The sequence below is a fragment of the Sus scrofa genome, chromosome 14 (genome assembly GCF_000003025.6).
Source record: "Sus scrofa isolate TJ Tabasco breed Duroc chromosome 14, Sscrofa11.1, whole genome shotgun sequence".
NCBI classification, from domain to species: domain Eukaryota; kingdom Metazoa; phylum Chordata; class Mammalia; order Artiodactyla; family Suidae; genus Sus; species Sus scrofa.
Genome location: NC_010456.5, coordinates 42,848,930 through 42,867,288, shown reverse-complemented (window position 1 = coordinate 42,867,288; position 18,359 = coordinate 42,848,930). Strand labels below are relative to the sequence as shown.

Below are 18,359 nucleotides of genomic sequence, written 5' to 3'. Positions count from 1 at the left end.
CTCAGGTCGGTCCTCGTCCTCCTTGGTCTTGGGAGGACCATCACTGGTACTTGGAACAGTTGAGCCTCTTTTCTCCTTGATCACATTCCCTCCATGTGGTGGTCAGGTCACTGCACACCACTGGTTTTCCACCAACTTCACTGGCCACCACTCTAGCTTCCCTTGGCTTGATTCTCCTTCTGCCCTATCAGTATGCCTAGGAACTAGTCCTTTGTAGTCCTTGGGCCTCTTCTCTTTGGTACATGTACTTACACCTTTGGTCATCTTATCAGTATGGTGGGGTTTTGTTTGTTTGTTTTCTTTTGGTTGCTCTGTGGCATATGGATTTCCCGGGCCAGGTATAACATCTGAGCCCTGTGGCAACACCGGATCCTTTAACCCACTGTGCTGGGCCGGGGATTGAACCTGTGTCCTTGTGCTATAGAAAGCTGCACATCATGCTGTACCACAGTGAGAATGCCTTGGGTTGTTTTTGTTTTTGCCACATCTATGGCATGTGGAAGGTCCTGGGCCAGGATCCAACCCCTGCCACAGCAGAGACAATGTGGGATCCTTAACCACCAGGAAACTCTCAGTATCGTGGTTTTTAAGTGCAATCTGCTATGTGCACAGGTTCCTGTCTGTATCTCCAGGCAGACCCCTCTCTTGCATTAATGATCATCCATCCCCATGGATGTTGTGTGTTTCTGATTTGCCCTCCCAGACAACTCCTAATTACTTCATTTGATGAAATGCCTTTCTTTCAGTTGTTTAGCTCAAGTCTTTGGATTCATCCTCTCTTGCCTCCAAACCCTTCGCATAAACCAGGAAATATCGTTGTCCTTGAATTAAAAAAAGTCTCTGATCATTTCTCACCCCCTCTAATACTACCCACTGGGCTAAACCACCAGCATCCCTGGCTGAACCTCACAAGTGGCCTCCTAACTGGTCGTCTTGCTTTTGCTCTGATCTCATCCTTAGTCTGTTCCCAACACAGAATTGGATAAGTTGGATTTATATTCAACCATCACCCCATAAGGGCTCCCGTTTTCTCAGAGTTAGAGGCAAACACCTTAAGATGGCCTCCCTCCCACTACCTCTCCAAGTCCTCCTGCTTCTCCCTCCCTTCTTCATCTTGCTCTTCCTTGAGCATTTCTTCCTTAGGAGCTTTGCTCTTTCCTCCACCTGAGGCTTGTGTAACCTTGTTAACTCACTGCCCCTGAGTCTTTGTTTCAACGTCAGCTTCTTAATGAAACCTTGCTTTGTCCCCCACAAATTAATGCAACAAGTCCCATCATACCTCACCTACCCAATAACTCCCAATTTTCCATACTTGGCTTTTGGTCTACTTTTTTTCACTTCCCTAGCAGTGATCATATTCATGCTATATAAGTTAGTCATCAATCTATTTTCTGCCACTGGAATGTTAGCTTTTCAAGGGAAGTTCCTTTGTTTCACACCCCAGTACATGCATCATGGCACATGGCAGGCTCTATGACAATTTTTGGATGATGATTAAACAAACAGATAACATTTCTCTTTATTTTTTATCTCCAAAAAATGCAGGCTCGAAAACCTGGTCAAATCCAGCCTAGACTCCAGTTGCTGTCAAGGGTTAGCCAAGTGGCTGGAGCTGGCCCACGCCAAGTGGTTGAGGCTGGCCCACCAATAGGAGCAGAAGGAATGTCTCAGCCTTCAGGTAAAAGGTGGGAAGAAGAAAGATATGGTAAGGGGCAGAGGATGCTTAGTACGGGAGTGTACATGACAGAGATAAAATTCTAGACAGCCTCAGTATTCTGTGAGGTTTGGTAGGATGGGAAGAACGTACAGCTCACAACTGTCTCCTACAGTGAATTATCTGGCTATCAATCCTTTATTCCACTTATAGTTTTAAGGCTTATGGAAGAAGAAATGGAGGTCATTATTCATTAGCCAATTGAAGGTAATTGCTTTTCTTTTCCTTTTCTTTTTTAATCTTTTTTAGGGCCGCACCTGTGCCACATGGAAGTTCACAGGCTAGGGGTCTAATCCGAGCTGCAGCTGTCAGCCTGCGCCACAGCCACAGCAATGCCAGATCTGAGCCATATCTGCAATTTATACTGCAGCTTGCATCAGCGTCGGATTCTTAACGCACTGAATGAGGTCAGGTTTTGAACCTGCAACATCATGGATGCTAGTTGGAGTCTTAACCCACTGAGCCAAAATGGGAACTCTGTAATTGCTTTTCAAATTTAGACAATGCATTGGTGTGACACTCTAAGTTAACCAGGAGTTTCTGGAACAAGAGTTTCCTGGGTTCCTGAATCGTTAAACGGAGAGATTGAGCAGTTCCTCAAACATTTACCTAAATTGTATTATCCTCCCAGGTGAAAGGTTATTATACAGGTGAGCCCACAGGCTCAGATGTTGTCATTTGGATTTGGTTAATGCAATGAAACCTTAGATCTGATTCTCCAGCCACCTTTTAGAAACACTTTTAAAATTTTTATTGTGGTAAGAACAGAACGTTCTACACCCTTATTTATTTTTACAACATAGTATTAACTATAGGCATTATGTTGTACGGTAGATCTCCAGAACGAACTTATCTTGCATAACTGAAATTTTGTATCTGTTGATTACCAACTCCCTATTTCCCCTCCCCCATTCCCCAAAAAGCACCATTCTACTCTCCAATCCTGGGTTTGACTGTTGTATAAGCGGAATTATGCAGTGTTTGTCCTTTTGTGACTGGCTTATTTCACTTAGCATAATGTCTATGGGACCTCAAACTCTCTCTAAGACAAAACTGAAAAAGCCCCTGGCTGGGACAAGAATTACAAGACCCTTATTGTCCCAGCAATAATAATTATTGCCCCAGCAGTAATTGTTAAAAACTTCCTAGGTCCCCCTCCCCCCACCTTGAGCAACCCTGCCTGTTCCTTCCTGCCCCTACTAAGAAAGGTATTTGGCCTATTTTCACTCCGCCCCTATAGGGGCATTATATGCACCCAATGAACCACCAAGTGGATCATACATAAGGCCCCTCTTTCCCCAGCCAATCAGCAGGTCATCAGGTGTATCATAAGACTTCTCTCTCTCCTTTGTCCTTGGGCTATAAAAACAAGACACGCCTCTCCCAGATCAGCAGGAAGTCTGGAAATTCTTTTCCAACCCATGTATGGACACAACAATGTTTTCTTCGAGGTTCACTCATGTTGTTGCATATTGCAGGATTTCTTTTTCTTTCTTTCTTTTTTTTTTTTTTTTTGGCCACCACCAGGCATATGGAGTTCCTGGGCCAGGGGTTAAATCTGAGCTGCAGTCAAGACCCAAACTGCAGCTGCAGCAATGCAGGATCCTTAACCCACTGCGCTGGGCCTGGGATTGAACCTGTATCCCAGTGCTCCTAAGCAGGAACTCCAGGATTTCCTTTTTTAATGTTGAACAACATTCCAGTTGAAAAATCTTGTACTCTGAACCAAAAACCAGATGAAACAAGGCAAATATGAGAGCAGGGAGAAATGAGGTGCTAAGGTAACCACTGATGTAGACTGGGGACTTGTGTAAATTAATGATTTTCATGCTTGTTTATATGTAGAGGAACTTCAGCTGGCATCTAGATTGCAGGAATCCAGATTGCAGGAATCCTGGCTGAGAGAGAGGACAGATGTTGGTAGAAATTTTCGAGACTTTGTGGTGAATACTCGGCAGAAATTGGGCCATGTTAGAGAGTCAACGAAAGGTATGCTGGCCATTAACAGGTTTTGTTTTTTGTTTTTTTAAGGCTGAACCTGTGGCATATGGAAGTTCCCAGGCCTAGGGGTCGAATCAGAGTTGCAGCTGCCAGCCTATACCACAGTCATAGCAATGCAGGATCCGAGCCTCATCTGCAACCGACACCATAGTTCATGGCAACGCTGGATCTCTGACCCACTGAGTGAGGCCAGAGATCACATCCTCATGGATACTAATTGGATTTGTTTCCACGGCGCCACAATGAGAACTCCCAACAATATAGTTTTACGGAGTTGTTCAGGTCACAGTTTTTAATAAGTTTGTACTTGAGTTATCTGATGCTTTATACCACCACAGTAAGTGGAGGTACTCTCTTAGCTTCTCATATTTTTGTAGTAACATTCACTTGTGCAGAAATGAAGGTTTAGAGTCTTGGATATACTCTTCATTTTCCGCTCTTCGTTTTATAATCACTAAGATAGAATGACCCAGTTCTTTGGTGCTGAGATTTTAATAAACTCAAACTATACACAAAAACAACCAAAACGAAATATTATGTACAGTGCCCCCACAACCCCTGCTTTTTGAAGCCTTGTGCTGCAGAGGTTTCCTTTGATATTTTAATTATTGTTAAATACCTCAATCCTGGAAATTCCCAAATGTGGGCTTGCATAGGATTCAGCTTAATTGATGTTAGGGATTCTGGATGCCATGTGTATATAACTGCTTATGTTGTTGGCTGTCAATCTCCTTGTTTGATCTACTTTTGGTGCTCAATATTGTGGTGTCCAAATTGTTTGGGGTCTGATCAGCTACTCTGTTTCATTATTAACAAGTGGCTCCATTTTTTCAGGCATACAAGGTAGGCCAGTAGAGCTGTTTTCGAACCATGTCCAGCTGAGGTCTTGTTCCCAGAGGAATTTATACAAGTACAACGTCATCTATACACCAGGCATAGAAGATGGAAGAAAACGTGAAGCTTTACTCTCTGAACTTGAAAAGTTGTTGGGAAAGTGTCACATATATGATGGAAATTATTTATTATTACCTCACCCGCTGGGGGAAATGGTTAAGTACTATTACTCTACGTTTTGCTGACATTGTTCTTTCTCTCCCATTTTCACTCTCCCATTTTCAATCTGTTATAGCCAAACTCACACTGTTCCTGTGAAACAGATTGTGGAGATATCCTGCATGCCCCTTACCCATATGACTTATAACAAAATCACATGCCATGTTTGATTATCACTGATACTCTAGTGTCTCATTTCAGTGCTTAAATTGAATTTAATGTAAAGGTAAAAAAAGAGGTTCCTGTTGTGGCTCAGCAGTTGATGAACCCAACAAGCATCCATGAAGATAAGGGTTTGATCCCTGGCCTTGCTCAGTGGGTTAAGGATCTGGTGTTGCTGTGAGCTGTGGTTTAGGTCAAAGACGGGGCTCAGATCCCACATGCCTGTGGCTCTGGAGTAGGTCGGCGGCTACAGCTCCAATCCCCTAGCCTGGGAACCTTCATATACTGTGAGTGTGGCCCTAAAAAGATGAAAGAAAAAAAAAAGTTAAAAAAAAATACATCTTATGACCTTTTTAAATATTTATTTGCTTTTTAGGGGCATACCACGGCATATGGAAGTTCTCAGGCTAGGGGTCGAATCAGAGCTACAGCTGCTAGTCTATGCCACAGCCACAGCAATGTGGGATCCAAGCCTCATTTGCAATCTACACACAGGTCAGAGCAACGCCAGACCCCCAACCCATTGAGTGAGGCCAGGGATAGAACCTGCATCCTCATGGATACTAGTCGGATTCGTTTCGGCTGAGCCAAAAACAGCAATTCCTCTTTTACCTTTTTAATAGTACAATATGTTTCAAATGCTGATAAGTTTTGAGTAATTTATTAATTTCTTGTTCCCTCAAACTTTATCAGGAAAAAAAATCATTGAGAGAAGGACTTAACTATTTTCTTCTGTAAGCTTCTACCAAATAATTCATAGGAGTTTAAGTAAAAAATGTTTTGGGAGTTCCCGTCGTGGCGCAGTGGTTAATGAATCCGACTAGGAACCAAGAGGTTGCAGGTTTGGTCCCTGCCCTTGCTCAGTGGGTTAACGATCCAGCGTTGCCGTGAGCTGTGGTGTAGGTTGCAGACGCGGCTCGCTCGGATCCCGAGTTGCTGTGGCTCTGGCGTAGGCCGGTGGCTACAGCTCCGATTGGACCCCTAGCCTGGGAACCTCCATATGCCATGAGAGCGGCCCAAGAAATAGCAAAAAGACAAAAAAAAAAAAAAGTTTTAATTTATATATTAAATTGACTCTTTTTATCTTGTAAATCATGTTTTCTACCTGCATGCACTTTTTTTTTTTTTTTTTGGTGGGAAATACTGCTGGACACTAAGTGACCTATTGATTTGTGACACAAAGGAGCTTAGTTTCCTTGGATGAACTTTTTTTAAAATAACTTTCCGGTTTTTTTTGTTTGTTTTTTTTTGTCTTTTTAGGGCCACACATGTGGCATATGGAGGTTCCCAGGCTAGGGGTCTAATTGGATCTACAGCTGCTGGCCTGCACCACAGCCACAGCAACTCAGCATCTGACCCCAATCTTTGACCTACACTACAGCTCACGGCAATGCCAGATCTTTAACCCACTAAGCAAGGCCAGTGATCGAATCTGTGTCCTCATGGATTGCTAGTCGAGTTCGTTAACCACTGAGCCACGACAGGAACTCCAAGAACTTTGTTTTTAATCTCAGAAAAAGGAGGCGGTCAGCAAGGTGAATGACAAGCCTGTGAAGATAACTTTTGAGCTCTCCAGGGAACTCCAGACCACTTCCCCAGATTGCCTACGCTATTACAACATTCTCTTTAGAAAGTACGTTAGTAATGTTTTCTTGAGATTCTGTTTCATTTTACTGTGTTAATGATGCTGAATATAGCCATATGCTTCTCAGATTTTATGTTCTTAACAATTCTTGTGTACTGAAAGGATGAAGGATCTTTGAGATGAAATGACACTTGAGCCTCACCTAGACATGTGCAAATTCTATGGCTTTCCTCGATATTTCACTCCCTGCCCACCCCTACTTCCCATGTCTGGTACCATGTTTATTTCTTCCTAGAGCAAATATACCTGTTTTCTGTTCTAGTCTTAGTGTGATTGGAAAAAAAAAAAAAGCCAAAATTAAAAACTGGAACACATAGAGCCTACAAAAGATACTCTGTTTCATCTCTAGGAATAAAGGACATTGCTGATGGCCTTTCCATGTTATACTGTTTTTTTTTTTTTTTTTTTTTTTTGTCTTTTTGCCTTTTCTTGGGCCGCTCCCACGGCATATGGAGGTTCCCAGACTAGGGGTCGAATCGGAGCTGTTGCCACCAGCCTACGCCAGAGCCACAGCAACGCAGGATCTGAGCCATGTCTGCGACGTACACCACAGCTCATGGCAATGCCAGATCGTTAACCCACTGAGCAAGGGCAGGGACCGAACCCGCAACCTCATGGTTCCTAGTCGGATTTGTTAACCACTGCGCCACGACGGGAACTCCCTCCATGTTATACTGTTTTATATTATGAAAGAGACAAAACTTGAGGTTAAATGAACGTCAGTAATATAACTTGAATCAGGCATTTTGTGTTAATTGTTAGTATAAACAATATTACTGACAGATTTTTTTCGTTCTAATGCATCCTTATGTGTGTTACAAATGCTTACTAATATTCACTGCACTTTCAACAAAATGTATGCTTCCAATTCTAGAATATTGGAGAAGATTGGTTTGAATCAAGTTGGTCGCAACTATTACAATAAATATATGAAGACTGTGTTCAACCAGCATAGGTATGTATGAAATGGAAACTTTCACTTTTCTGTAGAAATAATCATAGACACTTATGAGAAAGTTGCCCATTCAAAGTGATGTATGGTTTACAAGTGATGATCTTTTAAATACTATGCAGTGGCTATGAACAAATAAGTTGTAATTCGAAGTTACAACTTAAAATGTAAACTTAAAACTTTAAAATTGACTCTAAAAATCCTAGCATAATAAGCATAAACTTTGGAGTTCCCATCGTGGCTCAGTGGTTAATGAATCCGACTAGGAACCATGAAGTTTCAGGTTCGATCCCTGGCCTGGCTCAGTGGGTTAAGGATCCAACGTTGCCATGAGGTTGTGGTTTCGATCCCTGGCCTTGCTCAATGGGTTAAGGATCCAATGTTGCCATGAGCTGTGGTGTAGGTTGCAGATATGGCTCGGATCCCGCATTGCTATGGCTGTGGTGTAGGCCGGTGGCAACAACTCCGATTAGACCGCTAGCCTGGGAACCTCCATATGCCAAGGGTGCGGCCCAAGAAATGGCCAAAAAAAAATAAAATAAACTTTAAGATGATCTGTTATTGTATACACCTTAGGAAATCAAAATAATCATCCCAAATTTGGGTAATCTCTCTGAAAATATTTTCTGTCTTAACAATTGTGTCTATTTCTGTATGTGTTACTTATTGGTATATGTGTATATAATTTACATACATATATATCATATATATTCTCATATAATAGTTTAAGCCTGTAGGTGATAATAAAAATGTTTTAACAAAGGTGATATATTACTCATAACTAGCATATCTTGTATATCTTTTTGAAGGTCCTTCAAAAGACCAGTGATTATTAAAAATAAGAATTAAAACTGACTCTTACATGTCAGTTTTAGATAGGTTAGGTCATCTAACACTTGGCTTTATGCCCAGAGCTGGGATCTTGACACACACACATCTAACTTAATTTATAGGTTGGAAATCTGGTGTGGCTATGTTACTTCTGTTCTTCCATATGAAACTGGTCTTACCCTCTGCGCTGATGTGATCCACAAAGTGCTCCGAATGGAAACTGCTTATGATTTAATATCACGCATTCATGAAAAAGCTGAGGGAAAAGATGTTAAAGAGAAAATTTTTAAAAAATTAGTTGGGTCATCTGTTCTTACAAAGTAAGTCTGCTTTTTAAAAACCTACCCAATCACTTTGACTTTTTTCCATTAGAGATGTTCTAGGGTTTTTTTAAAAAAATAATATTACATGTTGATATTCAGAAGTAGAAATAGCATGAAAAAAAGATAGCAAGAATCATTGGATACTTTTTCTCATCTTTTACATAGAATGTGAGAGGAATATCTGTCAATTGTAAACTTTGTTGTTCCTGCAGGTCCTAATGCTAATTGAGTCATTGGCTCTGAATCCTCACTTGCACATAAAAGTATGCCTCTTCTAATTTTTTTCTTTCTCTGTGTGTCTAGCTTTTTTTTTTGGGGGGGGGGTCATTTTAGGGCCGCACCCATAGCATATGGAGGTTCCCAGGCTAGGGGTTGAATCGGGGCTGTAGCTGCTGGCCTATACCACAGCTCACAGCAATGCTGGATCTTTAACTCACTGAGCCAGGCCAGGGATTGAACCTGTGTCCTCATGGATGTGAGTCAGATTTGCTTCTGCTGAGCCATGATGGGAATTCCCTGTCTATTTTTTTTTAATTGGTGCTTACTATAATCTACTAGCAATTTTCCACTTGAAGTTTTTATTTTTAATCGCCTTATACACCAGGAGTTTTAAATTGATGAGAATATTTTGGTTAAGTAACCTTAAATCCAATATTAAGAAGAGCAAATTTGGAAATCTTGCCTCCTAATTTCAAACATTATAAAGCCACAATAATTAAGATTGCATTATGCTGGCAGAAGGACAGACATATTAATCAGTGAAGCAGAATAGGGAATCCATAAATTAACCTTCACAGTTAGAGTTAGCTGGCTGCAATAAGGTTATCAAGACAATTCAATCGGAAAGAAGAGTCTCGAACAAATATTGCTGGTATAGCTAGATATTCCCTTGCCCCTTCCTCATAGGATACACAAAATTAACTCAAATTTAACTAATTTAAAATAAACCTAAATGTAAGAAGTAAAAATATAAGGTTCTTAGAAGAATAAATCTTCTTGACTTTGAGGTAGGAAAAAATCTTATTAGGTGAGACACCAAAACCACAAATAATGCCAAAAGAAATAATTTGGACTTGGAGTTCAGTTGTGGTGCAGTGGAAGTGAATCCGACTAGGAACCATGAGGTTTTGGGTTCGATCCCTGGCCCTGCTCAATGGGTTAAGGATCTGGCATTGCTTCGGGCTGTGGCGTAGGTCCCAGACGCAGCTTGGATCTGCCTTGGCTGTGGCTAATGGCATAGGCTGGCAGCTGTAGCTCCAGTTAGACCCCTAGCCATGGCTCAGATCCTGCGTTGCCATGGCTGTGGTGTAGGCCAGTAGCTACAGCTCTGATTCAACCCCTAGCCTGGGAACTTCCGTATGCTGAGGGTGCAGCCCTAAAAAGCTAAATAAAGAAATAAAACTAACTTCTTACATAGTTCAGTGCAATAAGAAAGTCAGGAACAATACCATATATTGCAATTATTCCACAGGTATAACAACAAGACCTACAGGGTAGATGATATCGCTTGGAAGATGTCTCCCAGGTCTAAATTTATAAAATCAGATGGCAGTGAAATCTCCTTTGTAGACTACTACAGGGAGGTATGAGATTTTATTTCTTTAAATATATTTAAGTCTTATAGAGTTCCCATTGTGACTTGGTGGGTTAAGGACCCAGTGTTTTCTCTCTGAAGACACGGGTTCAATCCCTGGCCTCAGTGGGTTAAGGATCTGGTGTTACCACAAGCTGTGTCATAAGTTGCAAGTGTGGCTTCGATCTGGTGTTGCTGTGGTTGTGGCTTAGGCCTCATTTGCATCTCTAATTGGACCCTTAGCCTGGGAACTTCCATATACTACAGCTATGGTCATTAAAAAAATTTATATATATGTAAGACATATATATGTCTTAAAATAATTTTTTCATATTACATAATTAAATGTTTCTTTTATTTAGATACATATACATATGTATTTGTACATATTCTTCTTTTGGGGTATTACGGCTTTATCCATGTATCTATTAGCCATGTATTTGAATTGCTCCAATATGGCCCTCGCTCCAATATGGCCCTATCTATCAGTCTTTGAAGTGGTTATGGTAGTTTTAAACATATAGATGGATTTTGTTAGACAGAAAATATGGCAAGACTTCAAATATTAGAACTTACTTATATATAAGTTTCAGCCCTATAGAATTTGGTTCAAAAAGAAGAAAAAAATGACCAACTACCATCTGAAATGATGTCTGTTATGTTGCCAGATCTCGTAATTCATGGGTCTCTCTATCTTTGAGTGCTCACAAAAAATAAACTCTGGGTAATTGGTAAGGCTGGTTTTCTAGCTTTGGCAGATGAGAGTTCTCTACAGGAGGAAGAGCATGTCCAAAGGCTTTGATAAAACTGGGTGGTAGGAGTCATGGATAAAACTTAAAATGATGCTGATTCCACATGCATGTATATACCTGCACAAGCTCCCTCCTTAGGAAGGCTCTAGGACAGGAGAACAGGGGTAAATCCTAGCTGCCTTTCAAATAATTATGGAGAGCTTTAAGGGAAAAAAATCTGCAACAATAGCATGAGAATTAAAAGTAGTAGTCTAGGTTTTACCCCCAAGCGGTACCTGCAATTGAGGTTTCCTCCCAGGAGGCAGCCGCCTGTCAGCATGGCTCAAGCATTTGTGAACAGCAAAATGCAGCCTGGGAAGGTTGTGGTGTTCATCAAACCCACCTGCCCCTATTGCAGAAAGACACAGGAGCTCCTCAGCCAATTGCCCTTCAAAGAAGGGCTTCTGGAATTTGTTGATATCACCACCACCAGTGATACCAATGAGATTCAAGATTATCTGCAACACCTCAGAGGAGCCAAAACGGTACCTCGGTTCTTTATCAGTAAAGAGAGTATAGGTGGATGCACCGAGCTAGTAACCATGCATGAGAAGGGGGAGCTGTTCACTTGCCTGAAGTAAGCTGGAGCTCTGAAATAATTACAGAGCAGACCCCAAGCTGATAGCCCCCTTGATAGCTGGATGGCACTGCAGACAATGACAGCGCTTGGTAGATGGACCTGGGGCTACTTTTGCCCAGTTGTAGCAACTGTTTACTTAAAATTCTGAAACATGTTAACCCAAATAACTGGGGTAGGGTGGGTTTTGGGGGGGGCAAAACCAGATTTTTCTTCTGACTCCATATTAACAGTGGATCAACTTGCCCCAAACAATTCTGAGAAGTTTGATGGATGCTCTTGGGTTTCTTGTGGATTGGCCCTTTGGGTCCAAAAGACATGACAAGTTATGGCTTGGGATTCACTCATTGACCTCAAAGATGTTCCTTACACACATTTGGCCTTTTTTTTTTTTTTTTTTTTTTTTTTAAAGGGCTGTACCTGTGGCATATGGAAATTCCCAGGCTAGGGATAGAATTGGAACTGCAGCCATGCCTGCACCACAACCACAGCAAGGCTGGATCCTTAACCCACTGAGTGAGGTTAGGGATCAAACCAGCATCCTCATGGATACTAGTCAGATTTGTTTCTGCTGAGCCACAGCAGGAACTCCTAGCACATGTTCTTAAGTGTTCTCTGTGTGCTGCTACTTCTCTGCCTCTACACCAGTGTTTCTCAGCCAAGTTTATCCAGGCCCCCTTGGGTGAGTCTCCACTTGGGTTTCTGCTACTGCCCCAAAGCTATTTTGTTGAGTTTATAATGCAAAATTCTATAGCATTAAAAGTCAATAGGTAGTTGGAATGTGCCTTTTAACACTTCATGTGTCTCCCTGGCCACTATCCACACACCACACCACCCTACTTTGAGAATCACCGCTCTGTCCCAGTGTCCTGAACCTTGACAAGTCACAGGTCTCACAGGAAATGTTGAACAATGGTGTGAAGGGTGTGAGCAGCCAATGTGAGAGATGTCACATGAAAAGTGAAGCATAGCTGGTGTTTAGTTGGTGCTACAGGGGTCAGAGGTACAAGAGCAGGTGCTTCGGTCACGTGATAACCCTCTGCTATGTAAGATGGTTGTCGGGGGCATCCTGAACAAGTGTATTAATTTGGTTTAGATTTAAATGTTACTGTAGAAAACTTGTAACCCTTTTCCCAAGCATATATTTGTGAAAGTAGCCAAATTTGGGAAACACTGTTTAAATGATTTTCTCTCCTTCCCCCCACTGCCCCGCCACTCTGTGAAAACTTAAGAATCCCTTATCATGCAGTTTGTTCTAGAATCGCAGGATCAAGTTAGTTCCCTTCTGCAGTCTCTAGTCTGAATACAGTTACTTTCTTTCCTAATAAAGAAGTACCCACAGGAAAAAAAAAAAAAGTAGTAGCCCACCTCCAGAAGAAAAGAGCCATGAAACCTGGATTTGAAGTCTCTGTGCCAAGATGGGAACTCCTTCTCAAGTTCTCAGATGCTTAAATGACACATGATACCAGAATTCTTGTGGTTAACTTGTTATTGATGAGGATCTTACTAATAAACAGCTTTGGAAGATCTATGAAGATTTTCCACTTTGTGTTGGGGAGTAAAGGAACCTTGTTAAAGAATTTGCTGTCTTAGGGATAGGAACTTCTGTACATGGCATCTTAGACAATGCCTTTACCTACTGGAAGCAGGGACTAAGAATTTAGGGGAAATAAAGTAGGAAGAATGTTGGGAGTAGATCTAGAATTGCCTAAAAAGTGGCCAGGTTTTTTTGTCCCCCATTAGTATGGGAATCCTTTTGAAACTTCTCCATATGTTTTAGAAACTTTCAAGGCATTACTGTGAGAAATACATACTCCAAGTCTTGCACCTATCTACATTTATAACAAAAAGGGTAGCACAATGATTCCATTATAATGTTTTGTGGACAATCTACTCTCCTTGGCCATCTATGTTTATAAGTGATCCCTGGAACATCAAATTAAGAGAATATTAAGAGTATTCTTAGTGCCTTCTTAAGCTCGGGGAAACAATATGCCTACACCCCTGGGCCTCCATTTGTGATCCAAAAAATGCACTTTTGTACCTACTTATGTGATGTTACTAAGATTTTGCTAATAGTCGGGCCACTGTTTGTTCTTCTATTAAACAGCGGTATGGTACGGTGGTCACTACCTTCAATCAGCCACTTTTGATCACCAAGGGCAAATGGAAGAAGAGCCTACAGGACACACTCCATCAACCTATAATGCTGGTTCCTGAGCTATGCCACCTCACAGGTACTGAGGATTTATGCCATCTTCATAGAAGACAGCCCTTCTTTAAAGTCACTGGTATTACTTTACAAGCTTTTCACAGGACTTCACACATTCCCAGAGCTGTGTTGTGATTTTCTTCTTCCAGGTACAATAGATAAGTCTTCTCTAATAGAAATCTATTCTTGCTTGTTTTGCTATTATCTTCTGGATTTTTTTTTAATTTTTAATTTTCTTTTTAGGGCCACACCTGTGGTATACGGAAGTTCACAGGCTAGGGGTCAAATTGAATCTGTAGTGGCCAGCCTATACCACAGCCACAGTGAAGTGAGATCTGAGCTGTATCTGCAACCCTCACCACAGCTCACAGCAATGCTGGATCCTTAACCCACTGAGCAAGGCCGGGGATTGAACCCACACCCTCATGTAGTAAACTAGTTTGGTTGTTAACCCACTGAGCCACAATGGGAACTCATGGATTATTTTTTTAAAGGCTTAACGGATGATATGCGTAAAGACTATGGAATGATGAGAGACTTGTCCAACCACATGAGGATGAATCCAAAAGAAAGGCAGTATAAGTTGCTACAACTCATAGATGATTTAAGAAGGTAAGTGCTATTTTCAGGTGTGTGTGCGCGCGCGCGTGTGTGTGTGTGTGTAGACCTGATCAGATCACTTGGCATCCCATATTCTTTAATTAAAAAGTAACAACTTGGGAGTTCCCGTCATGGCGCAGTGGTTAACGAATCCGACTAGGAACCATGAGGTTGCGGGTTCGGTCCCTGCCCTTGCTCAGTGGGTTAACGATCTGGCGTTGCCGTGAGCTGTGGTGTAGGTCTGTAGGTTGCAGACGCGGCTCGGATCCCACGTTGCTGTGGCTCTGGTGTAGGCCGGTGGCTGCAGCTCCCATTCGACTCCTAGCCTGGGAACCTCCATATGCCATGGGAGCGGCCCAAGAAATAGCAAAAAGACAAAAAAAAAAAAAAAAAAAGGTAACAACTTGGAAGAAAATGCTAATTTTTTTGGGGGGGAGGTGCAACTCTATTTTTTCCTGTCATTGTAATGGTAGAGGAGGCCTAGAGGCGGTGAGAATGAAATAGATTCCAAGTGCCTGGATAAAGTTAAGGAACAAAGACAAGATTGTTTCAGAGTTTTAGGGAAGTTTATCTGTAGCACCTCAACACAAATGACCAGCAATAAGGAACTTTAGATGAGAGGAATATTTACTTGTGTTCCACAAATGGGTAATTGCCTTAAGTTATTTTCTTATGTTAGATCATGTGGAAGTATTTTTTTTTTCTTTCAGAAATAAGACTGTGCAAAAAGAGCTTCAAGACTGGAATTTGGAACTTAAGACCAAGTTCTTGGCCCTCTCTGGAAGAACTTTGAGAGAAGTGAGAATTCACCAAGGAAGACGAATGGTAAGATAGCATTCAACTTGTCATGTCAGAGTTTGGTCAAGTTAGTAATAACCCAAAGAGGAACTAACTCAAACATGTCAATAACTATGATCTTTTCAGACTACTTGTCCTTTCTCTGTGAGAAGACAAGCTAATGTTCAATAAGAATGCATGTAATGTGCTTGGAATATAGTAAACTCTACATTATACCTTTATTAGTATTGTGTACCCTGTCTCATGGCAAAATGACCTTCCAAATATATCCTTAAGAGTCTAGTACCTGAAATTGAAATAACCCCAAACAACCCATGGTAGAATTTCAGTGTTACTATCCTATATCATAAGGAAAACTAACATGTTAGACCAGATGCCAAAGGCTACAATGTACATAGATTTCCCTGGATTGCTTTTTTAATTCAATGTTTAATTCTACCCATACTCTTATCATCTCCATTGTTTATGATTTCATAGATCCATGCACTTTGAATATCTGTCACATGCAGTCTTATGTTAACTGTGTTTTTTTTGTGTGTGTGTGTGTCTTTTTGCTTTTTTTAGGGCCGCACCTACGGCATATGGAGGTTCCCAGGCTAGGGGTCTAATTGGAGCTATAGCCTCTGGCCTACACCACAGCCACAGCAACACCATATCTGAGCCACATCTGTGACATACACCACAGCTCATGGCAAATATCAGATCCTTAATCTACTGAGCGAGGTCAGGGATCGAACCCGCAACCTCATAGTTCCTAGTCGGATTCGTTTCCACTGCACCACGATAGGAACTCTTTATGTTACCTGTTCTTATCCTTTAGCATTTTGAATAAGCATCATAATGACAGTAGAAAGCCAAGTGGTTTGTTCATTTCTTAATTTTTCTTTGGTCACGCCTGCAGCATGTGGAGGTTCCCAGGCCAGGGAACAAACCTGCGCCACAGCAGTAACAATGCCAGATCCTTAACCTGCTGCACCACAAGAGAACTCTTTGTTTTTTTAAAAATGAAATTTTAGGAGTTCTCATTGTGGTCCAGCAGTGACAAATCCAACTAGTATTCATGAGGATGTGGGTTCAATCCCTAGCCTCATTCAATAGGTTAAGGATCCAGTTTTACTGTGAGCTATGGTGTAGGTGGCGGAGGCGGCTCAGATCCCATGTTGCTGTAGCTGTGCTGTAGGCCAGCAGCTGCAGCTCCAATTCGATCCCTAGCCTGGGAACCTCCATACGCTGTGGGTACAGCCCTAAAAAAAAAAAAGGAAAGAAAAAAATTTTTTATACCATGTCTTGGAATTATCTTTCAGTTTGACAACCATAACGCAGATTGGTCAAAAATTACAAGGGATGTACCCTTACTTAGAGCGATTTCACTGGATCATTGGCTAATAATCTATACTAAGGGAGATTATGGATCAGCCCTTACCTTACACCAGAATCTACAGCAAGTCACACCGAAAATGGGCATAACTCTCAGAAATGCAAAATTGTAAGTAGAGCAGAAGTTATTTATGATTTTAAAATGGGTTGCTGGCAATTTGAAAGTGGAAAAAAATTTTTTGGGCTGCACCCAGGGCATATGGAAGTTCCCAGGTCAGGGATCGAATCTGAGCCTCGGCTGTGGCCTATGCCACAGCTGCAGCAACACTGCATCCTTAACCCACTGTGCTAGGCTAGGGATCAAACCAGTGCCTCCACAAAGACAAGCAGGATCGTTAACCCACTGTACAACAGCAGGAACTCCCGGGGAAAAACTTCTTAAACTGTAGGAATCTACTACGTTATCCAAACTCTGCAAGTATGTAAGCAAAAAAGTAGTCTGCTCCAGCCTGCATGTATTAAAACAGGCTATTGTGATCTGTGAATTTGTGGTTATTGGGCTATATCTTGAAGACATGAGGGTAGCAACTCGATGTGAATGGACAGGGGATAGTAATAAATAGTTTCTAGTCTTGTTTCCAAAAATTGATCTTGGTGTTAAAAAACTTTCAACTGAGGAGTTCCTGTTGTGGCTCAGTGGTATTGAACCTGGCTAGTAATCATGAGGACAAAGGTTCCATCCCTGGTCTCACTTAGTAGGTTAAGGATCTGGCATTGCCACAAGGTATGGCATAGGTCAAAGACATGGCTTGGACCCTGAGTTGTCATGGCCATGGTGTAGGCCAGCAGCTGCAGCTACGATTTGACTCCCTAGCCTGGGAACCTCTATACGCTACAGGTGTGGCTCTAAAAAGCACACAAAATAAAATTAAAAAATAAAAACTTTCAACTGAATGCTTATCTTGACACTATCTTGTTTTATGTTTCATGGGCTGTATAAAATATTACATGTTTCACTCTTCACTACTTTTGAAATACAGATGACTTATTTTCTAGGCTTGAAGCAGATAATACAGTTGAATCTTTTATAAGCACCTTAGAAAAACATGCTTCACCAAAACCACAGATGGTAAGTGTCTATTTGATGTGTGCACCACCCTTGGTGAACGAGCTGCATTTTTCTGTTTATTAGAATTTGGATGTTGCCATTGGTTTCCTAAACCAGCCAAAAAAATATAAATTTATCCCTATAATGTAGCTGAATACAGACTTTGGGGTTTTATCTACTACTTAATATCACCATGTTATGTTCATTCTTTCAGGCTTGGGGACTCTTAAGTATCAAACTGAAAGACACCATACAAATATAAAGTAATATGAATTTTGGTAGTCACACATTTATCATTTCTTTCTCCAGCTGTAACCTGCAAAGTCTATGATCTATTCTCTTCCAGTAAGTGTTCTTTCTTTTGTCTGGTATTTCTCTTGAGATTTTGCCTTTCTCCCATTGGATGTCTTAGATCAAGCTGTCACTATGTTGCATCTGAATTACTGAACCAACTTCTTTTTGGGAGAGGGTGAGGGGAGGGGGGGACTGCACCCCGCAGCATATGAAAGTTCCCAGGCTAGGGATCGAACCTATACCACAGCAGTGACCCAAGCCACTTCAGGGACAACACTGAATTCAACCTGCTGCACCATAAGAGAACCCCCAGGTCATGCATCCTTGCAGAATATTACAGAAGTATTCCATGGTTTACTAAATCTATCATAACAGGAAGTCCGTGATGTTGATTTAACTGGTCAATTT

The 18,359-nt window shown here is 41.4% G+C and overlaps 1 protein-coding gene and 1 pseudogene across 3 annotated transcripts in view; both read left to right on the top strand.

The window, feature by feature from the left end:
* PIWIL3 (piwi like RNA-mediated gene silencing 3) overlaps positions 1 to 18,359 on the top strand; it is a 34,668-nt gene that overhangs the window by 2,198 nt on the left and 14,111 nt on the right. For 2 of the 3 annotated variants that reach the window (XM_021073160.1, XM_021073159.1), the window contains exons 3-14: positions 1,546 to 1,678; positions 3,560 to 3,703; positions 4,550 to 4,764; positions 6,445 to 6,563; positions 7,450 to 7,530; positions 8,481 to 8,678; positions 10,153 to 10,264; positions 13,733 to 13,859; positions 14,329 to 14,446; positions 15,145 to 15,259; positions 16,537 to 16,718; positions 17,606 to 17,678. In XM_021073160.1, the coding sequence (XP_020928819.1) occupies positions 1,546 to 1,678; positions 3,560 to 3,703; positions 4,550 to 4,764; positions 6,445 to 6,563; positions 7,450 to 7,530; positions 8,481 to 8,678; positions 10,153 to 10,264; positions 13,733 to 13,859; positions 14,329 to 14,446; positions 15,145 to 15,259; positions 16,537 to 16,718; positions 17,606 to 17,678 (1,617 nt within the window). The remainder of the gene's footprint in view (positions 1 to 1,545; positions 1,679 to 3,559; positions 3,704 to 4,549; positions 4,765 to 6,444; positions 6,564 to 7,449; positions 7,531 to 8,480; positions 8,679 to 10,152; positions 10,265 to 13,732; positions 13,860 to 14,328; positions 14,447 to 15,144; positions 15,260 to 16,536; positions 16,719 to 17,605; positions 17,679 to 18,359) is intronic. The other variant, XM_021073162.1, reaches the window with a different exon arrangement.
* On the top strand, positions 10,663 to 11,626 carry LOC110256724 (annotated as a pseudogene).